Source organism: Lepidochelys olivacea (assembly GCF_965140295.1).
Source record: "Lepidochelys olivacea isolate rLepOli2 genome assembly, chromosome: 7".
NCBI lineage: Eukaryota > Metazoa > Chordata > Testudines > Cheloniidae > Lepidochelys > Lepidochelys olivacea.
The window spans coordinates 88,875,098-88,900,345 of record NC_140417.1 but is presented as its reverse complement, the minus strand read 5'-3'; the positions used below and the strand labels follow the sequence as shown (position 1 = coordinate 88,900,345).

General features: G+C 38.8%; 1 protein-coding gene across 1 annotated transcript in view; it reads right to left on the bottom strand.

Moving 5' to 3' along the window:
- PCDH15 (protocadherin related 15) overlaps positions 1-25,248 on the bottom strand; it is a 772,236-nt gene that overhangs the window by 225,199 nt on the left and 521,789 nt on the right. The window contains exon 18 of the mRNA XM_084633606.1: positions 18,641-18,769. Coding sequence (XP_084489732.1) covers positions 18,641-18,769 — 129 coding nt within the window. The remainder of the gene's footprint in view (positions 1-18,640; positions 18,770-25,248) is intronic.

The following is a 25,248-nucleotide window of genomic DNA, read 5'->3' as shown; positions in this document are numbered from 1 at the left end:
CTATCCCCCAAGGTTCTCTCCCATGAAGGTCTAGTAGTCGAATGGGCTGCGGAGGTTGACATGGTGCTGTTACTCACTGGACGATCACTGTACAGGGAGATAGGGTCATCAGGGCCTGTGTCTGAGGCAGGTTGAAGGGAGGACTCCATCATGAGAAGCCTAAACCAAAGCTCCCTGTTTTTTTCTAGACCGTCTCTTAAACTCTGAACAAATGTTACACTTACAGGGGACAGAAGTGTTCGCTAAACAGTGGATACAGTGAGAGTGACCTTCACTAACTGGGAGAGACTCCTGGCAAGTTAGTCAAAGTTTAAATCTAGGAGATTTAGGCACAACCCTAGGATAAAATCCTTCAAAGCAGGAAAGGCCATTGAGGAGGTGTGGGGGCAGTCAAAGAGTCTCTTGAAGTTCCCTGAACAAAAATTAGTAAAGCTATTATAACTAGTAAACATGAAAATGGGCTAACTAAGACCTAAACAACAAACTAATATCTAAAAGCTATTCCCTAAGGAGAAGCTAACTATGAAGCAAGCACTGCAAGACATTCCATCTAAGGCCAAGGAGATTGAAAAGGAACTGACGGTGTCTCATCTGATATGGTCCTACATATTCTTGGTAAAGGGCAGGAAGAAAGCTAGGGCACATGCAGATCAAACAAGCAGTATTACCAAAAGTCTTTGATCACAGGCACATGGGGCACATGTGTGCCTGAAGTGGATAACCCACACAGATACTACTCAAAGTAGTATTGTGGATTTTCTCCTTGAAAATATATTTATTATATATTTCATTCTTTGTGAAAAATTAACTCCTGAGTCATACAGCTTCCTCATATTGTGACTAAAGAGACTTAGAGATGGCATAAATTAATTTCCTAAGGTTTATGAAAGATGAAGCCTCACAGTATAATTATTTCATTGAGCAACTACATATACCACTTATATAAAGCCAGCTAAAGATCAACCCATGAATAAATATTTCCCTTTATTATTAATATTGAAACTTAACTTATGTTTATATATAGTATGTATTTATCTTCTGTTTTAAGGTAACAATGAGTGCATTAAGAGTAAGTTTGGAAACAAAATGAAGGGATGATGATGCATTATTGTGGGAATAAAATCTATTCTGAGTGCAAACGTGTTTCCCAAGTGTTAATTGTTTTCACTGGAGAAAATATGCAAAATAATAGCTTAGGGTTTAAAAAGAAAAACAAAACATAACAAAAACAAACAAAACCCCATACCATTATGAATTGAGTGCTAAGCCACCAACTGCTGAAGAATTCAAACTTCCAATTAAAAAGAAATCTTAATTTTATGACTGTGAAGATAAATGTAAATGTGAACCAATGCAGTGATGTTTCCTTAAGGCTGAAGAAAGGCAAAACCAATGTTTTGAATGTCCTTGTAGGGTTGCAAGGTGTCCAGTTTTCGACCAGAACACCCGGTCAAAAAGGGACTCTGGCGGCTCCAGTCAGCACCACTGACCGGACATTAAAAGTCTGGTTGGTGGTGCTGCAGGGCTAAGGTAGGCTAGTCCCTACCTGACCTTGCGCCATCCGCACTCCCATTGGCCAGGAACCACGGCCTAAGAGCTGGACCTGCTGGCTGCTTCCGGGGCACAGCGTGGTTCCAGGACAGGCCGGGAGCCTTCTTTAGATCGCTGCACAGCTGACCGGGAGCTGCCCAAGGTAACCCTACCCCCCAAATCTGAGCCCCTGCTCCAACCCTGAGACCCCCCAAACCCAGAGCCCCCTCCTGCACCCCAAACCCCTCATTCATGGCCCCAGAACCCGCACCCCCGCCCCAGAGCCAGTACCCCCTCCTGTACCCCAATCCTCTGCCTCAACCCGCAGCTCCCTCCCAAACTCCAAATCCCTCAGCCTCAAGCAAGAGATATTTACTAATCTCTTCCCATAGTACAATATGGATGCAACCCTTATTAGCAGCAGTAAGGGTTATTTATACATATTGAATATGCCACACCATAAAGACAGAAATAGAAATGTTGTAATGCATTGTAAAAATCATAAATAAAATTAACTGTTCAGTTCCTTCTTCAAAAGCCTATCTTCAGACATGCACAGTCTGCCCAGATCATAAAGCAGATATACATTGTTTTATTATCCAGAGGAAACTAATTCTATTTAATTATATTAACAATAACGAATCTACCATTGTATAAGAAAATTAAAATATTTTTGCTAGAATTTATTTAGTCAAGTTGGTAGGAGTGTGCACTATACAGGTATACACACACACTATTTTCAGTCAAAATCTATGTCTATAGCATTCAGAAAAATAGTGATACTCTCAGACTGTTAATACATTAGATAGCAAATGAGCTGAAGTATCTGAAACGGGAGGTTTCACAGAAACAAAGGGAGTTAGGCAATGACTTTCAAGGGTAGTTGACCACCTAATGCCTATTTGTGCCTTTGAAAATCTTGCCTGTGTCTCTTTTTTAGATGCCTGATTGTTTTAGATGTCCGACAGTTTCCCCTTCATTAAAATTGCAGTGTTAAGTAGCCAATAAAAATAACAGCCAAAACTTTATCTGCCCTTGAAGCTGCTTCCTCCAGATTAGAGTTTAGCTGATTATTTGCAGTTTATTTTAATTATCTTTTGTTAAATTTAAAATTAATATATTTCAATTAGTACAGTTATTTAAACTACTCAAGTATATTTTGGGGGGCAGGGACATGTGCACACAAACTTGTATCTAAAATTTGGTGGTCCCTTTCCACCACAGACATAAAGACAAAATTCTTTGTTTCTTTATTGAAAGCCAAAGGTTTGGGAACATAGATTTATTTTTGTTAAGCAAAGAATGAAAACTCGTTTAACTACAAGGGAGAGTTCAGCTGCACACAAGAAAGAAAGGAAGGTTTACTATAAAATTTTAATCAGCATGGGTTTAGAATGACTCCATTACTCATGAGTGGCAAAACCACAAATGCATTTTGGAAGTCAGCCCAAATGAATGCCCATTAATAAATAAATAAATAAATAAATAACAATAATAATGATAGGAGACTAGTTTGTAAAGTTTTCCACCTGCAAAGCCAGATCTCATAGTTACACAGACTTTTTGTCTCTCTCTCCTATCTGTATATAACTATACAGATACAAATGCACACACACACCCTCCCACACACGCACAACAGGCAACTGTAAGCAAAGATCAAAGAAAGTATCTTAATCTCCTCTGGGTGTGCTAGACCCTTCATGCTGTGATTCTCCAGCCTTAGTTTTACATGACATTGCCAGTCCCGAAACTCAAGGAGCAAGATCCCTTCTAGTCCAGTTGTTGGGGAGGGAAAGATGTGCAACAATTTCTACACAAAACAGCACCAGCTTTAATTTTAAACTAAGCAAAATTGTGAACAGTTATGTTATGCCTAATTACATTTGATTTCTTCTGAAAATTAAACTAATGATGCATCCATATAGGGGAGCAAATACACTAGAAAAAGATCTGACAGTTCTAAAACACCCACATGTCAAAACAGGGAATGAAACATTTAATACTGTATCTTTTGATTCAGTATCTTCAAAATGGGTAATATTTCAAACCTCATCATAATGAGTAATGTGTTAAGAAGTTAATTGCTTCTCACTCAAGTTGACTGTCAAGTCTGTATGCATGCAGAACTCCTACTCTGATACTAGTGGGACTCTGTGGCGTAAGAAGAGGAGATTATATACCTAAGGAACAAGAAGAGCCCTGATTAGGAAGGACAGTTTCATTTGAGGGAACTTTGGGGAATATGTTTCATCTTTTAATCATTCAGCTAATGTTTTTGATGTAATTTAAAAGATTGGTTTCATATTAACAACTTTAATTTCAGCAGTTAATTTCCAACTCTCTGAGGAAAAAGTGTATAGGACAGTTATCAAAAGTGTCTGTCTATTTTACAAGAGGCTTTTTAGCTGGAGAGATCCTTAGGCCTTAGCACTAGTGCAGTCACCTATCATATCCACAGGTGCCTTTGATTGTATGCATTCCTCAGTCAAGCACAGTAAAGAATATAATACAAGTAGAATTATGGCCTCTTCAAAATATTTTTAAAACACCTAGTGTGAATCCATTATGACTGTTGATTTGGTACTTAATTATTCAACAAAACAGTTTTACTTTGCCTCTAAGATTAATCAGAAACAACACTAGGCAGCTAGGTTTTTAGAACTAGAACTTATGAATACTGACTAAGAAAAGATCCTGGTGGTTGCAAAATATTTCTACATGATAAATGTAAGACACACTTATTTTGAAGCATCATATTTCTAATCAACCAAATGATCAAACTATGTATTCTACTTGTTTTATAATCCATTATTAACGTCCCCACCCACAATTGTAAAGAATATTAATAAGTTTCAGCTCTGCTCTTTTCACTAACACAGCAAAGTCTAAAACAGTGAGGTCCCTTGTATAAAGTTACTACTGTATTGCGTATGGCAATAACGAAAGCTAAAATATTTAATCATATTTTGTTCAAAGAGCCTCATTCAGCAAAACTATTCATCATTATATTTACACAAAGCAGCAGATCTCTCTTGATGTTAGAGAACATTATTTGATATATAAAGCTTCTACAGTCACCACATCTTTTTTGGACTGGACACAACAGGCTCCTTTCAATGCCCGCAATAGACTTCAGTGGACATTAGACTAAACTCCAAATTATTAAACTTTAGGGGTTTCCACCCCATCAATGCAGATAAAGTTCAGAAGTGAATGGCAATTCATAATATTCAAAATATAAATACCTTGTAATCTTGTTAAGAAAGAGCTAATATTGCAAGTGTGTTTCAGTAGCATCCAGTTATCACCCAGAAATAACGTTTCATTTTCTTTACAAATATTTACAAATATTCTACACCTTAAAACAAAAGCTAAATGTTATAACATCTGAAAATGAACAGTTAAGGGACCCCATAGCCATGCTCTCCATCTTTATACTACCCATCTGTCATAAATATAAAGGGAAGGGTAAACACCTTTAAAATCCCTCCTGGCCAGAGGAAAAACCCTTTCACCTGTAAAGGGTTAAGAAGCTAGGATAACCTCGCTGGCACCCGAACAAAATGACCAATGAGGAGACAAGATACTTTCAAAACTGGAGTGGGGGAGAAACAAAGGTTCTCTCTGTCTGTGTGTTGTTTTTGCCAGGAACAGAAAAGGAATGGAGTCTTAGAATTTAGTAAGTAATCTAGCTAGATATGCCTTAGATTCTGTTTTGTTTAAATGGCTGATAAGATAAGTTGTGCTGAATGGAATGTATATTCCTGTTTTGTGTCTTTTTGTAACTTAAGGTTTTGCCTAGAGGGATTCTCTATGTTTTGAATCTGATTACCCTGTAAGGTATTTACCATCCTGATTTTACAGAGGGGATTCTTTTACTTTTTCTTCAATTAAAATTCTCCTTTTAAGAACCTGATTGCTTTTTCATTGTTCTTAAGGTCCAAGGGTTTGGGTCTGTGTTCACCTATGCAAATAGGTGAGGATTTTTATCAAGCCTTCCCCAGAAAAGGGGGTTCACGTTTGGGAGGATTTTGGGGGGAAAGACGTTTCAAAGCGGGCTCTTTCCCTGTTATATATTTGTTAGACGCTTGGTGGTGACAACAATAAAGTCCAAGGGCAAAAGGTAAAACAGTTTGTACCTTGGGGAAGTTTTAACCTAAGCTGGTAAAAATAAGCTTAGGGGGTTTTTTATGGAGGTCCCCACATCTGTACCCTAGAGTTCAGAGTGGGGAAGGAACCTTGACACCACCTATTTTACATTTTGGCCTCCTGTTTGGTTCTGTAATTTAAATATACCATTGAGTATACACTGTTGATTTTATATTGAGTTTATTAAATGAACATGAAAGGAAATAGCCCCAGCATACATTTAGTTATGGCAGAGTTCTGTAAGTTTCCTCATAGTGTGATGTGTTGGTGATGAAGGATATTTTTTTATGAATTATTGATGTTTGATGCTATGGAATGTGTTTATTATATGGTTGATGTAAATTTAAATACCCTTTGTAAGTTTGCATTTTAATTATATTACATGACAACTAAAATTGTGAGCATTCTTTTACTTGTACTGAATTTACTACAGCATAACTCCATTGACTTCAACGGAGTTACTTCTGACACACACAATGGCGTAGTCCGTAATACTACAGTATTCTAGTCTACATTGGAGATGGGATTTTACAATTTCCTAGTCAATTGCAATTTTGTCCTTTGCACAAATTTGTGCAATTTTGTATGGAACAATATTAAGGCTGGGTGGGCAGTGTATGTCAAGTCAGGTTCAGGGCTCTGAAATAGCCAGTATGTGCCCTTATGCCATATTGGTACTCCTCTGCAGCCACTACCTTGTCCAAAATCACAGCTTTCATTTAAAAAATAAAACAAAAACCCACCACCACCAAACAGGAAAAATCTCTAGTTGCTATGGTCGTGGCAACTAACCTCATAAATGAGAACCAAGTGCAAGTGATAGAGAAATATTTATGTGATTCTGCAGTCTGGAAAAATAGCTCTGAGACATGTGAACAGCACAGTTCATCTCAGTGAAATGTTAACTCAGATGCCACGTAATAATAATTTAGATGTCAACAGTATTAAAGTAGAGTATCACAGAACTGCACAATTTACTATGAATGACCCCATTTTGGTGGTGCAAGTGGGTGGCATTTGGGAGAGATCACCACTTATTTTTTCCCCAGTCAAGCCAAGTGGAATGTAACATTGTTTGGAGTCATTAACTAGACATCACAGAAACATACTTTTAACAGAGCTATATTTTAAACTTTTAAAGTTTAACATGGATAAAATAGTCTACATTTATTTGTGCCCTCCATGCTACCATCCCCCAAGTCCTGTTCTCCCATCCACTGTGTCATCCTCAATCAGCTGCTCTCTCTTTCCTATCTGCTACATCTCTCTTTCATTTCCATGTCCTGCCAGTTTCCCATCTCCTCTCCATCCACTTGTGTTTCCTTTCTCAATGCCCATTCCAAAACTGGTGAAACAGCATCATACATCACAGTCATTACTTCATTTCAAATTTTCTATTCCTATAACGTAAGAAAAAGTACCTTCAAAATAATTCCTGTTGAAAAGTGACAATTAATAGATGGAGGTATATGTAAGGTCTAAGTATAGAGCTGCTTTTCATAAACTGGGCCTTATTTACAATATTTCCTTTTTATGGCAAATAGAGCACCTACAATTATATTACAATCCAGTGACTGTGTCCTATCATGGATTGGTTTATGTAACAGATGCAATGATTATTAATCATGAAATTAAAAAATAATTCATGTCCTTTTTCCATATTTCCCTTTCCTCTGCTTTATTTCTCTCTTCCCTTTCTTTCATATTCTTCCCTCTTTCATTCAATAGCTTTGCTCAGTTTGAAGATTTTCATTAATCGTTAGTGAAGCTGATAACAATGTCCACAAAATTAATGTGAGATGGAGAGAGAAATGGGGGAAATGGAGCCAATATATAAAAAAAGAATTAAGTCTTCTGCCTGTTATTAATTTATTTCTTCATCTGGCCCTCAGTTCTGTGGCCTCATAGTAAACAATTAACTATTTATTAAAGCTCGGCATCAAACAACAATCATGGTCCTTCCATCATCCAGCAGCATCAGAATTCAGACCTTTTGCACATTTTGCAACCAATGCATAGATATAAAACTAAACTATTTCCTCTCCACCTCTCATGTAGCTGAGGAATTGTGGATACATGTAACCAACACTGTCTGATGCTCTTGAAAATTCAGAAAATGAGTTTATATTGCTAAGTATTTACATCATATCGCAGGTCATTTGGGATGTCATTTCTTCAGTAGACTCTAGTTAATCTCACACATAAGAGATTTTAATGGACATAAGGAATTTGACTTGAAATAGACTGAATTTCATTGTCCATTTTCTGCATTTGAACTCTTGAAAACCCTTTTGATTCATATCGGCCTTTTACAAAGAAAAGAATTTCATTCAGCATTCCATCTCTTGACTTGTTGGGGGATGCCAACAGCAGGGAACCTAGTACACCTCCAGTTGTCCCAATTTAGACAGCACTGCGTACAATTAAAGGGATTTGAAATACATCCATTACACTTTCAGCTTTATCCTTTTTAACTTTTGTTCTTTTAATCTTCAGTATGCTCCTCCAACCCCACAGGTGGTACCACTATGCCACGGCCTACAAGAGTGCCATCTGACAGAGGAAGAGCCTAGGATCAGAGCTGCTGTGAGTTCTGTTACTTCACAGAAAGTTAGTACTTGTTACAGGTACATAGCAGGCACCCATCTCTAATAGAAATTCTTTTAATTTACAGTGCCTAGTGTTTTCCTGGGAAGTAAGGACTATAGTGTAACCATAGCGCTTATGGGATTCCATTTTTTAGCCCTAACTTTCTATTCAAAAGCAAAATGTTAGCAAGAATTCTAAATTCTTTTATGTCAGATAAATGAGAGATTCTGAATGTATTTTACCATATGCTTTAGCAGAGTGAATTTGTGATTGCTGAGGAAATGTCAGTGCTAGAAATCTCAGGACAGCAGAGAGCATCATGTGGAAAATTATGAAAGAAAATCTGAGTAAAAGAGACAGATATTCATTTCTTACTACTCTCCATATTTTGTTAGGAATATTAATACTATACAATGGTTACCATCAAAATCTAGTACAGTTTTGCTTTTCTCCTAGTTAACATTGCTGCAATATATTTCCAAGAATGCCATGGTAATATTAGTTCATTGTAAATGGTAGTTGTAAAGATTTTAAAAGTAATCCTTGTAGTTGAGGTATACTAATAAAACTGTACAGTATTTAGTTTAGAATTTTAACTGACAGGCTACTTTTCTGGATTGTTTCAGCATCACAGGAAATAAGTTAAACTACAAGCTAAACATGCTAAAACATTTTCTTCTGCAGTAAAGATCTTCCCATGCAAAATATGTGAGGAAATATTAAAAGTGATTAACTTAATGGGAATCACATCAGTAATTCCTACAAAGTTGGTTTCAAAATTCATCCTCTGTTACCAAAGGGTTGCATACACATTCTGGTGAATTTTAGTTTTTGTGTTTTAAATACAGCGGGAAAGATTTTTTAAAGGCACAGATACCAGTTAGGTACCTAACTTCCATTGAAAGAGGTTGATATCTATCAGTCTTGGATGGTTTAGGCAGGGGGTTAGATAAAATGACCCTTGCAATTCCTTCCAACCCTATGGTTCTAGGTGCTAAGCATCATGACTATTGTGATGCTTTCAAGGATTCTTAAAAACAAAACAATTTTGAATATCAACTCCACCCCTTTTCATCTCACCTATTCACATTTATGAATATGGATATCAGAATATGCACCCAACATCTGCAATTTTGAGACTGCTTTATACAGCCTGATAGCAGGAGATAGAGCTGGTGATAAACATGACAATATCTGATAACAATTGGTTCTATCATGCAGCCCATAGGAATAAGCTATCAAAAGGCTTTTTTGAATATTTCAGATTCTATATTTTAGAAATTACACTAATTGATAAGATAGGGAGCTGCTGTTGCGATGACATGTTCCATCTTATAGTTTTATCTAAGGTAAAAGTGAACTGATTTTATTATCTGAGGAGATTATAGTACCTTAAAGGCACCTGAAAAAAACACAACATGGATTTTAAAGATACTTATTACTGCTTTGAAATGTCACATCCATAGTTTAAGATGAAAAAAACAAACAAAAAACAAAAAAACAGCAACGATGTAAGTGTATTTATTGAAAAAAAACTAAAAGCAATGGTCAAGGCTGAATCCCCATTCTGTCACTTTGAGTACAGAAGGGGGAGGCCTGCAAAGATTTTAAAAATTAATACTTGCTACTCCAGGCTTGTTAAACTCCCAAAACTTGCCACTCCAGTTAAACTCCCAAGATTACAGCTTTTCTCTGACCTTGGCTTGGTAAACGCTGCCACCACCCAAATGCAAAAAAAAGCCCTTGGACCCAGGAAGGAGCACTTGGGAATTCCTCTCTGTGGGGTACCCTCAAGCCCTTTCACCCCCACCTCCAGGGAAGAGCTGAGAAAGAAAACAAAGGAAATTAGCTGTTGCTACCAGCTTATCAAACAACATTCACAAACCTCTTCGGACACCAAAAATCCAATCCTGTTCCTAAAAAAAGGTAAAATTTATTAAAAACAAAAAGAAAGGAAATAATTTGGAACTTTGGCTTTTTGCTAGATCTTAAAAGAGACAATTACAAAACTTAAGCATCAAGATAGCTCTCTTGAGGCTCAGCTTAAAGGTTACAAGCAAAACAAAAGCGTCTGGGGTTAGCACTGAGGAAATCCACAAGTCAAAATAAAGAAATAAACCTAATCACATCTATTTAAACATGCCCCGTCCAATGATTTCTTCTAGATACCAAAAAGATGAATTTTTATACCCGGTTCAAGCCTTACACAGCATTCCTGCTTATAGCACTGCTGCTGTGTGTCTCCTTCTCTGAAGAACAAGAGACAAAGGAAAAGTTTCTTTCCCAATTTTTAAAAAGTTCTACCTTCCCATTGGCTCTTTTGGTCAGGTGCCCATTTTTTTTCTTTTTTCTTTTTCTTTTTTTTTTTAACCTGCAGGACTTTTTAACCCTTTACAGGTAAAGCAAGTAGAGAACAGCTACCAAGAGGGATTTTACTGCTAACTGGCTGGCTGGGTGTCCATCAAAGGGATCGATCCCCCTTTCTCCCACTTCATTTATCACAGCAATATTTTGTAAATTTGTCACATTAAAGTGAAAGAGGAAGGGGTCTTCAAGGAGCCCTTGAAATCACCGATCTTTTGCTTCAGTGTGACAAATTTAACCTATGACAGTGCTGACAAAAGCTCACTGAGTTATTTTTCTAAGGAACTGCATCTCGGCTTGAGCACTTTTGCAGCAGAGCAGTGTGGCAGCTACCTCTGAAGAACCCAGTTCCCACAGCGATTAGTGTATATTCATGTACTTTTTGTGCCCATATAGCCCTAAATAAAACTTTGCTGAAGCAGTCTACACAACCTGAAGTGCAATTTGCATTAAATCAGACTTCTTGAATAAGTAATATAATTGGAGGTGAAGAGAAATCTAATCCAAAGAAGCAGTTTTTCTATTAGATAATATCAATTTTGTTTTCTTAAGATAAAGAAATCCTAAATAACTATGGCCGAACTCACTTAAAAAAAAAGACCCAACGATGAATATACTTTTCACTGAATAATCCATACTTCATGAACTAGGGGCAGGGTGAAGAGTTCATGTTTCCCTCCACTCTCCTTTCCTTTATCTTCCTTGTCTTGCAGGTCTTTTGGTTAATACAGTCCTGTCTTAATAGTTCTACTATTCTATTGTCTTGTGACTGTGTTGCTGCTGGGTACATGATTATAAAGGATGGATTTGAACTGACATTGGAGGTGACATGCAGTGGATTTTTCTTATTTCTTATCTCTCCCGTTTATCTAAGATGTCTTAAATGCTCTTTGAATTCTCCACTGTGCATATTTTCAGTGTCACTGAAACTCCATCACTGACTTATGATTGATGAGATTCTTCCTATCAGGTTTAAGGAAAAATTAACAATAAACAGTGCAATGTATAGTCAAGCAAAATTTGCTCTGGATTTCATATTTTCCTGCTAGATTCAAAATATGTTCTACTAGTATACTTTTTCTTATTAGGAAATAATGAACAAGTTCAGATAAAGTAAGATACAACTAAAAGCTCTAACCAAACCAAACCTGAATTCAGGCTGAGATTCTAAATAGGAAAAGGATAATATTATATACTATATTTATGTTTTACCCCTTGTTCTGCACTTCCTGGGTTTGGCTAGCACTGAAAGCAGAAATACAATATAAAATGCTATTCTCCTGATATTTCTGACTCAGTCATTGCAAACAGTACAGAAATCATGCTAAAGAACAAGATGAATTTAATCACCCAAATATATGCAGATAAACATTATATATTTTTTGTTTTTATCCAAAATGCCTCTCCGCTCTGAGTTTATCCCCAAATACCATCCATCAGCACAGTCCCTTCTTGTGATTCACAAGAATAACAAATAATATATTGTAGTTTTCAGTATTATTTGTGTCATGTGTTTCATAACAAAACCATAAAAACTAACTAAAGAGAAAACATAAAGTTTACCTCTAACTCACTGGTATCTCTCCCAACTCCGATTGTACCTTCCTTCTCTGAGGTTTCCCTACATCTTCCCTCCTTTTAAAAACACCCTGCAGTAAAATAATCTGAAGTCCACTTATAAAGTTCTTAATGTACTGTATTATTAACATCATGCTTACCAAAATATAATAAATGGGTAGGATATATGCATACACACCTTTGTAAGCCAATGGGCAGATCCACCAGCTGCGAAGATAAAAGCCCAAGTCCAGTTCAATTCCCCTTCCTCAGGGCCAGATTGATTAACAAAGTAAATTCCAAACCAGAATAAAAGTAACACAGAAGACTTGGTCATAGCCAACAGAGGCCTTTCCAGCTTTCTGCAAGCTGGGAAAGGAGAGGGCACATCCTTTTCCCTTTAGGAAACGTCCTTACAACAGCTTTTCTTTTCTATCCAACCCCAGATCACTCATATAATGGGCAGGGAACTTGGTTCTATTTGTAATCTCTTTATGTTGGAATTTAAGGAGGACCTATATACCTTGTCACAACCTTATAGATTTGTTAATCCTCAACAAATATCATTTTTATGGTTGGTATTCTCTTCCTTGATATATCCCACTAAAATTAAATTAAATGTGTAATTGACTTGTCTGCCAGACCACTGAGAAGTGAGAGTGGAAAATAAAGGAAAATTCTAAGGGTCCCTAGGCAATAAATCCCAGGTTTTCTAAAGGTATTTAGGTGTTGCTCCACTCAGCATTGCAAGGCCTACATGACGTGGGAGTCTAAATCTCATTTTCAAAAGTGCCTACAGTTTGAAAATGAGACTTAGGCCTTGTAACACTGAACAGAGCAATGGCTAAATACCTTAAAAAATCTGGACCTAAATGCTTCAGGCCTCGTTAGCAAACTTTTAGATAGACCTTAGGCACACTATGAGCCCCCAAGACTCCCTCTGATATCAACAGTGATGCTAAAAGCACATGTATTACTCCTCAGATGCCACTATGCTCACTTCTATTGATAATGTTCCTCTAGTGCTATTATGATGTCATACTGGCCCATCAGTTCCTCTCTCTGCACTTTCCATCATGGATGCATCATGCTCCAGAGTGGGGAGAGAATTATGGACCAATGATAGTGTAACAATATGGGACCACAGGATCAGTAGGGAAGCATTTCCAGTGCAACTGAGTGAAATTCAGAATTTACATTACGTGGGACATTCCATCATTTCAACATTTGTTACTATTCCAGTTTGGGATGAGAAGTTGACATTTTTTACAGAACAGAAATTACAAATATATATTTGAAAATCTTGAAATGTATTGTTTTAATATTTTGATGAACATTCCACAAATTGAAATATTTTGTTTCTGTAAGTTGAAATGATGTGAAATGCTTTCTTTTGCGTCATTTCAACATTAAGCTGCATTCTCCCACTGTGGCTCATTGCCATATGTGAGGATAGTTCAGGAGTCTGATGTTCTCATTCATTCTGGGGGGCCAGTTTCCCAAGCCAAACTTTATATCCCATAATGCAACCAGAGTGATGCCATTCACACAACATGCAATGCTGTGCATTGCATTATGGGAAATGTAGTCCTCCAGGGAGTTCAGCATAGAAGAAAGAACGGGGGCCTGAACCACACCTCCTATACTGCAATAAGTTGATAAGGCAATGCAGTTTAATACTTCATTGAACTAATTCCAGATGAAACATTTTGGGTCACTTCAAGAAAACATAATATTCTGATTTGGGTCAAACTGAAAATTTCATTTTGATTTTCTCAATGGAAAATCTTTTTTTCTCTTTTTTGCAAAAATCAGTATTTTCCTGCAGAAATTTTCAGTTTTCCAGAAACTGCATTTTCCATCAGAAAATCAACCTGACAAAAAATCCCTGCTCTAGTTATCAGTGTTCTGAGCATTATGGTTAATGTCAAGAAGAAACAGACATCTCACTTCCGGAAAAAAAAAGTCTTAAAAGCTATGTTAAAAAGAAATTGTTTAATATGAAGGGAAAGTGAGAAGGTGAGGTGGTCAGAGCAAAAGGACAAACAGGATAGAGTAAAAGGATAGAGGGATATGTGACTACACCTGCCTGTGATGCCTATCACCTGGGATGCTCTGTCCAGGGCCTAAATTAGAAGTAGTGTCAGTAAGGTTGGTTTTTTGTGTTTTGTTTTTTAAAATAAGATGGAAATAGTGAGTGGCTGCAGACTCATATGGGGCATGGGGATGGAGGGTACAGGTGGCTCCTAAATAGGAAGATTAAGTTGAAGAATCTGCCACAGTTTACAATCTAAGGTCTTGTCTACCTGAACAATGAACAGGTCTCAGTAAGCTGTGGTGTGAATCTACACCATGCTAGCCTGCCAAGGACTCAATGTCCACATGGATGCTCCTGATGTGCATTAACAGTTTGTTAATACATTTTGCTCTGTTCCTTCTTGAAAGACTATTAGATGAAAGCACATTAACTTACTCTCAATGAGCATCAGCAGGGTCCAGATGGACAGTTAGTCCTTTGCAGGCTAGTGCACGATAGATTCACACCCCAGCTTGCTGCAAACAAATTGTTTGTGTAGACAAGCCCTAAGTAAGTTTAGTTTCCCATCTAGTGGTTGGTTTGTGTGCATATGAAAAAGAGACACAGGGAATACCCTTGTGTACCACTGCAACCAAGATTTGATTTAACTTTGTAGCCATGATGTAGCTCCTTGAATAAATAAATAAAATAAATATGAGCTCTCCGCTAATCAGCCACCAGAAGCTTTGCTAAGCTTTATTTTTTAAATCAGGAATACATTCTTCATAACACTTTCTCTCTTTTGAGAGCCTATTTCAAGTATCAGAGTAGCAGCCGTGTTAGTCTGTATCCGCAAAAAGAAAAGGAGTACTTGTGGCACCTTAGAGACTAACAACTTTATTAGAGCATAAGCTTTCGTGAGCTACAGCTCACTTCATCGGATCGATGAAGCTGTAGCTCACGAAAGCTTATGCTCTAATAAAGTTGTTAGTCTCTAAGGTGCCACAAGTCCTCCTGTTCTTATGTCAAGTATGGCTACCGTACAGCTGGACATTGCCTCTTTTTGAGCCTCCATCCTCTGTCCAGGCAGATTTTTCAAACAACAGCCAATGTCTGGGATTTTTTCAAAGATGCTGCAGCTCAGAGAGCCCCGATTGGTCCACTTCCTAATTGGTTCCCTCTCCATTGGCAGCCAATGGGTCCATTCCCCTGAAGCCACAGCTGATGGATCACACCCACCCAGGCCCCGGCTTCTAGCCCTGGGGAGAGGGGTCCCACAGAGAGGCGCTGACTGACGACCGGCTTGTGCCGACCACCATGCCACTGTGACATGGAGTAACACTGCCCCCTATCTCCAGTGAGTACCCCCACTGCAGATACCCCCTCCAACCTCCCCAGTTGGACCCTTCCTTCAGCTCCCCCTTCTCCCTCGCCCCCCCTCCCTGCAGTGTACTCTTGTGGGGAACCGGAAATATGGTAACCTTATTTGCAAGGGCTGGCCCCACCTTCATTACTAATTGTAGGGAGCAAATTTTCGTGGTATACACAAAATCATAGTGGTACAGATAAAAGCCAACCCTCTTCCTTTCTCACACATGCAGAACAGAAGCTATCTGACAAGAATCACAACTAGTCAACTAGTCAAACCCGCAACAATGCAGCATGAAGACCAGCAGTATCCTGGCTCACTAGCTCTACCCTAGCATTCCAGAAAACTTTATTTAGCTCTCTACTGAGGCATCATTCTGTTCTTCCATCTTGCATTTTGTGTTCTATCCCCTCTCCTCTATCCCTCATTTGGTATTTTCTTTCCTTCTCCCCCTCTGCCCCTTTCTTGTGATGGCTGTTATTTCTCCCCAGGCCTGCTGATATCCCTTATCTGTGGGTTGGTTGAAACAAAGTAAAATTTATTAGAACCTTATCTCAGAAGTGAGGGCTTTGAGATCAAGATTAAAATGAATTAGAATCGTACTGTAATCAGGGGAGGTAGCAACATTTTATAGTCTCATTATAATTTTAACATTGTCAGATTTTTCTTAGAAATGATGCATCAATTAGTTATAAACTTGGGAAGGAGCTTTCACTAAAAATCCTTTCATCTCCTATAAGGGGGGGGGAAAGGTGTTGGTTTATTTGCAGGATTAAGATAATTAAAAAGAAAAAAAAAAGTCTGCCGATCATATGAATCTCATTTTCTTGGCAACCAGTCATAATATCAAAATGAAGTTCAGTTCTGGTTGGGAGCTTTAAAATTACTTCCTTATCAGGATGTAGAAAAATAAATAGTATTGTGGATTGTGTGAAACATCATTGAAACTAGTGGGCGGAAGTACTGCCCTTCATTTAAGATAGCTGTAAGAAACTATTATGCTCTTTTGTGGAACCAGAAAATGACTGCACCACAACTAAAGGTGGGGCAGAATTTGTCTGGGCTTACCCAAAGAAGGGCAGCTCTGCTTTGTGGTTGGGGTGGAGGGGTGGAGTGGAGGAGGGTCAGAAACTGCTGCAAAAGGTGCTTTGCAGCAATGACTCACCCCCTCGCCTCCCAGGAATGTGCATAAAAGTATGAAACCTCAGTGGGGCAAGACTCTATGTCCAAGAAGCGAGGAAGCCAGCATCCACCCTCCCTCCCCTTGTGGAGGGGAATGGCAGGCTGGGTTAGGATCTGCTGTGGGCATTAGGCTAGTTGCCCCTTTTAAAGGGGGGCTGGAAAGGAATTTTTCCCACACCACCAGAATTGGGTTTGGTTGAGTGTGGTTTTTTTGCCTTCCTCAGAGCAGGTGTGAGGATGGAACTTTTCTGGTGAATAGAAAAGGTGGTAGGCCATATGTCACAACTTATTTTGTAATATTGGGCAGATGTTCAGTGCAGGTTCTCCATAGGGAGGGCAGCCAGTGACCAGATATATGGCCTGGTAAAGGACTTAAAAGGAGGTACTGGATAAAGGAACAGAATGGGGGAGGGGGTTTGAAGACTCCTATGATTGGTACGGCGGGGAGCCAACCCCCTCTGTTCCCATAGCCCACCTTAACCCTCTTACTAGGCTGGTGGATGGTAAGGTCCAAGCCATAGGTTGGCTGGGGGACGTGGATGGAAACAAAGGTGGGCTGGTGAAAGCCCTGGAGAATTGATTTGAATAAGGATTGATTTGCCTGCATTGTACACTTTATCTGACGAGTAGTCCCCAACACCTATATAATAAAGTTGCAGCCTGATTAAAACTCATAACAAGTCTCCTGTCCTTCTTGCGGTATACCCAGACAACAAACAATCGCAGCCTTCACCTAAAACACAGGTATATGTACTGTCCAAAACAAAGACATATAAAGGCAGAGGCATTTTGCTGGGTATTGTTTTAGAAGAAGTGATGGAAAAGTAAAAGTAAAACATGACTTTTTTATTTTATTTTTTATGTTGTGTTAAATCCTGTCCATTCGTTCAAAGGCCTGACCCACATACCCCAGCTTGCTGACACTTGGGGCACTGCCAAGAAAACAACACAAAATAACAAAATATTTTGAGTGACAAATTCTTCATTTGGCAGCATGTCCCAATGAGTAACAAAATATTATAAAAAAAATAAACAGCTTCAAATTACTACTACTACAGATTCCAAATATAAGCCAGGACTCAAACTAATTTTACAACATCAACACAATTTATTTAGATCAAATTAAAATATTTCTAATTGCATCCCCCCTCCCCACTAATCTTAGCAATTTGTGAACATGAAACATCAATCATTTGGTAGAATAGAAATTAACTATTGTAGCAGCAGCAGACTGAGGTTTTGCGACGATATTCAATTCCATTAACATAAAGATTTCTCGTTAACAGTGGTAGCCTGGTTAGTTTCAAGTTGCTCTTGCTTCTCGTTTCACTACAGAACTGAATTGGAAGCTCCAAAGTTATCATTTAATAAAAAAATTTACTCCCTACCTTCTCAGTGGAAATGTGTCACCACATTTTCAATAAGACTTGGGGGCTAATGCTGATTAACTATTCATAATGAATTATACAAATATTAACATTAAAATTAAAGAAATAAGTATGAAAAAGTATACAGTATGGCATGATATGTAAGTGCATCATGATGAGACATTACTAAGAGATGTTTCTGAAAATATACAAATTTATTTTAAATGCTGTATAAATAAATAATTCCCTTCAGCTCATAGCAGAATCAAAAATAAAGTAAACTAAATTAAAACAAGTAAAGCAAAATTTGTAAGCTTTTCTACTTAAAGACAAAAAACACAGTATATTTATACTGCAGACTATTTAACTACTGTATTTTCACCCTTGTGGACAGTCTTATAATTGATGGATGAAAACCTTGTAATTTAATAAGATTGTTCTTTCAACCGGCCTCTTTCTAAACTAAACTAATTGACATTTTTACTGTGATCTTCAAGCACACTGTGATTAACTTACCCTCACTTGCCCGACAAAAGCATTCACTTCCTCTTCGTGTACAGATAGATTCTTAGGTAGAAAGGGATCAAAGACTGGTCCATTGTCATTTACATCAGTCACCACCACATTAACCGTGGCAGTTGAGGTCTGCAGGGAAAGACAAAATAGTGAGCCAAATTTTTGCACTTTACATGATGTCATTCTGCTATGTGTGATTAGAGCTGTGCTATGAAAAAGCACTAAACACTGTCAGTGAAACAGATTAAAAATATCACTCTTTCCCTGGTCTGTGACAAGTCAAGCATTAATCAGTTTTGCCTTCTGTTTGTCAGCTTTTGGAGGAATGGAGGGTGTGTGAAAGCAAAGACTATGGATCCATTTCATGTACCTTTAGGAAACATGAACATTTGTGATTTTCTTCCTTCCTTGTATTTCATCATGAAACACCATGTTTTCTGGCAGAAATAGCTAGTTTTGACCCTTGACCAAATTCTTGTTAAAACCCATAAAACTAATTGTTCTGTTTCATGTACGAATTCCAGGACATAGAATTTAGTTTAACTGTAATCTGTTCAAAGACTTGTTACATACTCAGCAGGCCACAGAAAATTTTAATCTTTAAAAATGTAATCATTAATATAAGTTCACCTGTGACCTACCCTGTCTAACTGCTTGTGTAACCCACACACCTTCTGGATGTGGTGTTCTGTCCCATCTAGTGGCACTCAGACCACTTTAAGAGAGAGATAAAAATGAGTCTGCTCTACAGCCCTAGTTAACAGGCAGTTGGCTTTTAGCTCATGCAGTAGAGGCTCATGCACTAAGCTCCAGAGGTCCCTGGTTCAACCCTGCCCGCCGCCGACTGGGCTCTGTTGGCTTTACACTTATCTACACACTGAGTTACTGAGCTTTATTCATGTCAACGTGTGAATTTACCGTGCACAAATCTGCCATGCAGTCAATTCCCACGTGGTCACTGCTACGTCATGCTGCACTGCAAGACTTTCACTTTACTGTAGCAGTGTCCACATGGCAAGTTACTGTGTCAAACCTTGTGCACTATAGATTTACACCCTGGCTTGAGACCCAATAACTCACTATGTAGACAAGCCAACAAACAACCACTTTCCTCATGAGACGTGGTCACAGTCTCCACTAGGACCCTATTCCTCTGGAAATCAGTTCTCCCAGGTTTGTTAACCTTTAGGTCAGGCTGCAAAGGTCATCTTTTTAATTTGTCCAATAGGGGTCTGGGTTGAGAGCAGGGTGAGGCTGAAACTCCAGTGTTGGCTTTGTTGATGGAGTTTATTATTCAGATCTTGTTATATTTATGTTGCTTTAACAAGTAATCAATACTCAGTCATAAATTTGTCATGTTTTGACACAATATACTACATACTTATAAACATATGAAGTATTTTTAAAAATATATGAAAAACAATGGTGCAATTAACTAGCTTCTTGTACTTGCGTTTTGCTCAGTTGATTACTATTTATTTCTGAAACTTGTCATTCCTATATTTAACTTATTTTAGGAAGCTCAAGCTCTTTTTTTAAATATGTACAAAATCATTGTCAACAGTAAGAAGGCTCCAGAACATTTGCTGTAGATGATACACAAAGCATACTGAATTCTAATGGATTTTAATCAGCTAATCTGATTCTGCACAATGAAGAGAAATACAATCTCTTGGATTTAGTAAACTGAGAAAACATGACATGGAAATCATAGACCCCAGAAAATAAACAGCTGTCAGTTTGAGAGATTTTTTTTCTGTTACAAAGAAACTTTAATGGAATGTTTCTACAACGTACTTGTTGCTTTCATGATGCTGTCAATAGTGAGTCAACCTAGTGCATCATTTAGAACATTTAGATTTGTTTCTCAGCAGCCAAAGCACATTTTGTCTAATTGCTTTGGAATCAAGTTTATGAAAGTAAAATTGTTGTTTTGATTTGCTTACAGATCCATCTGAATGCTGGTATAATTCTAGAAAGGCACATGAGGGAACAAAATACTTTCCTTCAGCATTCAGCCACTCAAGGGAGGGGTGGAATTTTGTGTCATACTTCAATCCAAGTTCAATTTTGATGCGAGGGGAACTTACAATAAATCTCGGGAATTCTTACAGTGCAGGGATTAGCCTCGGGGGTGAGGGTTGGGAATAAAGAGGAAGGGAGGAGACATACCCGAGAGGGAAATGGGCAATTATCAGTGAAAAGCAAGAAAAAAGAGAAACTTGTGAGTGAGAAAGGGACAAGATGCCCAACAAAATACAATAGGGTAAAGCAGACCTTCCCTCAATCTGTATGGTAATATGGGGGAAGGGAATGAGTTTACTGCCACCTCTGAGATATCTGAAGAGGTTTACTGGGAACCTGACCTCTTCACATTAGAGATAATTGGCAAAGAGACCAAGGGCTACTGGATCATCATAAGATCAGACAGGGCTCATTTTAGAACCTAGATCTTAACTTCCCATCATTGCTTTTATTTTCACCTTGAGTGTGCCTTGCTATACATATTATTGCAGGGCTGATGCTGTTTTTGGCAAGTTATTATGTAATTATAACTTAAGGAATATAACTATAAGGAATGTGTGGGCCCCTTACTGAATGAGGGAGGCAACCTAGTGACAGAGGATGTGGAAAAAGCTAATGTACTCAATGCTTTTTTTGCCTCTGTTTTCACTAACAAGGTCAGCTCCCAGACTGCTGCGCTGGGCATCACAAAATGCGGAAGAGATGGCCAGCCCTCTGTGGAGATAGAGGCGGTTAGGGACTATTTAGAAAAGCTGGACGTGCACAAGTCCATGGGGCCGGACGAGTTGCATCCGAGAGTGCTGAAGGAATTGGCGGCTGTGATTGCAGAGCCACTGGCCATTATCTTTGAAAACTCGTGGCAAACCGGGGAAGTCCCGGATGACTGGAAAAAGGCTAATGTAGTGCCAATCTTTAAAAAAGGGAAGAAGGAAGATCCTGGGAACTACAGGCCAGTCAGCCTCACCTCAGTCCCTGGAAAAATCATGGAGCAGGTCCTCAAAGAATCAATCCTGAAGCACTTGCATGAGAGGAAAGTGATCAGGAACAGCCAGCATGGATTCACCAAGGGAAGGTCATGCCTGACTAATCTAATCGCCTTTTATGATGAGATTACTGGTTCTGTGGATGAAGGGAAAGCAGTGGATGTATTGTTTCTTGACTTTAGCAAAGCTTTTGACACGGTCTCCCACAGTATTCTTGTCAGCAAGTTAAGGAAGTATGGGCTGGATGAATGCACTATAAGGTGGGTAGAAAGCTGGCTAGATTGTCGGGCTCAACGGGTGGTGATCAATGGCTCCATGTCTAGTTGGCAGCCGGTATCAAGTGGAGTGCCCCAAGGGTCGGTCCTGGGGCCGGTTTTATTCAATATCTTCATAAATGATCTGGAGGATGGTGTGGATTGCACTCTCAGCAAATTTGCGGATGATACTAAACTGGGAGGAGTGGTAGATACGCTGGAGGGGAGGGATAGGATACAGAAGGACCTAGACCAATTGGAAGATTGGGCCAAAAGGAATCTGATGAGGTTCAATAAGGATAAGTGCAGGGTCCTGCACTTAGGACGGAAGAACCCAATGCACAGCTACAGACTAGGGACCGAATGGCTAGGCAGCAGTTCTGCGGAAAAGGACCTAGGGGTGACAGTGGACGAGAAGCTGGATATGAGTCAGCAGTGTGCCCTTGTTGCCAAGAAGGCCAATGGCATTTTGGGATGTATAAGTAGGGGCATAGCGAGCAGATCGAGGGACGTGATCGTCCCCCTCTATTCGACATTGGTGAGGCCTCATCTGGAGTACTGTGTCCAGTTTTGGGCCCCACACTTCAAGAAGGATGTGGATAAATTGGAGAGAGTCCAGCGAAGGGCAACAAAAATGATTAGGGGACTGGAACACATGAGTTATGAGGAGAGGCTGAGGGAGCTGGGATTGTTTAGCCTGCAGAAGAGAAGAATGAGGGGGGATTTGATAGCTGCTTTCAACTACCTGAAAGGGGGTTCCAAAGAGGATGGCTCTAGACGGTTCTCAATGGTAGCAGATGACAGAACGAGGAGTAATGGTCTCAAGTTGCAGTGGGGGAGGTTTAGATTGGATATTAGGAAAAACTTTTTCACTAAGAGGGTGGTGAAACACTGGAATGCGTTACCTAGGGAGGTGGTAGAATCTCCTTCCTTAGAGGTTTTTAAGGTCAGGCTTGACAAAGCCCTGGCTGGGATGATTTAATTGGGAATTGGTCCTGCTTTGAGCAGGGGGTTGGACTAGATGACCTCCTGGGGTCCCTTCCAACCCTGATATTCTATGATTCTATGATTCTATATATGTGATATTGCTGAACTACAGGAGGTTAAGAGAAGGATGAGAATGATCATGCACATGGAACAATACTCATAGGAAGAGAAATGGAAAAGATTTAGGATTATTTACCTTAGAAAGAAGATGAGTAAGACAGGACAAGATAAAGGTATATATAATATTGAATACTATCGGGAAGGTAGATTGGAAGCACCCGTCCTCGCAGTCTCAAAAGACAAGAACAAGGGGACAGTCAATGAAATTAAAAGGAGGGAAATTCTAAAACAATAAAAGGAAATACTTTTTTCCAAACTATGTATAACTGAACTGTGAAGTCACTGCCACAGGAAGTCATTGAGACCAAGAACTTAAGATTCTAAAACAATTTGGACATTTATATGGACATATAGAATACATAAGTAATAAAAATGTTGTGGAAAGGTCATTAAGCCTCATAGCTCAGGGCTAACACCAATCGGTATTAGAGATGAGAATGAGACCTAATATGGGTTGTAAATGACTCCTCAACTGATAATCGCATTTCTCTCTGAAGTATCTGGTATTGGCCACGGTTGGAGACAGGATACTGAACTACATGCACCTTGACTCTGATCCAGTCTGTCAATTCCTATGTTCCTGTATTTGCATCAATGCCATAATAAGTCATCCTGTCATAGACGCACTATACTGTTCAACATTCATCTTGGTCTGGGAGGAGAAAACATGATCTTTTAAAATAGCCTGAACATTGTATTGATTTTGAGGCCCTAATTAGATAATCAAAATTAATCCAAAATTTACAAAAAAGCACAAACTTTTTTGTCTGTCTTATTTAAAACTTCCATGGTGCTCAAATGAGCCAGTACTAACATTTTTAAATAGAGCTATCATAATTTCTACAGTAGTCACAACTTAGTGAACCATTAGAAGTAAATTAATTCACTGAGTGGTGCAACCAGAGATACTATAAAAAAATACATATCCAAGAGGCATTTGTTTGTCCCCCGTCCCCCCGTTTTGCTGTCAACTTCTCTAGCATTTCTGATGCACGACAAAAGAAACCTTTGGAATTCTCTAGTTTTCTCCTCTAGACTCACAAACCTCTATCAACTTCATCCGATTGCATTATCGTTTTTGCAATGCTAATAATGGACATACAGAGTTAAATAGGTGCTATTTTTCACCCCAATAAGGACATGATGTGAACCCTGTAGATGGTCTGCAACTCAGTTAACTATATTGGTCTCCTCTGGGATGCGTGTAACATCCATTGATGATTCTACCATTAGTTCACCTTGGTAACTGCCACACTCAAACGATTGTTTAATAAAGTGTAGTGTGTGTGTATTCCAATAAGGGGCTCCAGAGCAACAGTGTCATGACTAGCACCCACAGCAAAAGTGTGACAGGTATATATCCTAAAATATCCTTCAGTAAGCAACTAGGGTGAATTACGGTGCCTATTTTTAGCCTATCAATGGAGAAGAAAATAGAGCCAGCAAGTAAACTGTGGGTCATATGACCTTGCAACAGCCACAGGAGTAATCACCTGGCACAACAGTTAATATGAGGGAAGGCCCACATTTTAGGGTACACTTTTTTGGTGGGTGGGAAAAGGGTAAATGCGTACACTGTGAGGGAAACCTTCCTTTTTACTGCCAGTTGCATGCAGCTCAGTTTCATGTATGGTCATTCAGCTCCACCATATTTCACATCACTGATTTCCAGTGCTGTGATTGCTCTGAAAGTCAGGTAAGCCATGATTCACTTTTTGCATAATGAGGACATTCTTCTAACAAAGAAGCCTCTACTACACAGGCACAGTGATGGAGATTCTTTAAACACTCTTCTATTCTGCCACCTTCATCAGAGAAAAATCTGGTGAATATGAGAACTGTGAGAGTTATTCTTGTCTTATAAAACAAAAGGAACAAAATCAATACTGAAAGAAACACATGGGTTCAGTGTAGCCAATTAGGAGTAGATGCCTGTTTACTCTTTTATGGCAGTCTTTCTTGTCTTGTTAGTGAAAAAAATTGCTGAATCATACGTCTCAGAGCCTCATGAATCAGGAACAGAGTCATGTTCTCACTTGCTTACTCACTTGCTTACTCACCCTTCAGTAAGATTGCAATTAGAGTTTCATTTGAAGGCCTCATTTGAACCTCCTAATAACTGATCAAAATCAAGTCTAATCTATGTGCTTCCCAACATTTAGAGTTAATACTCAGAATGAATGAGAATTTTCATGCAAAGTCTGAAGCACATCAATTCAAGACTCAGAAATATCATCAG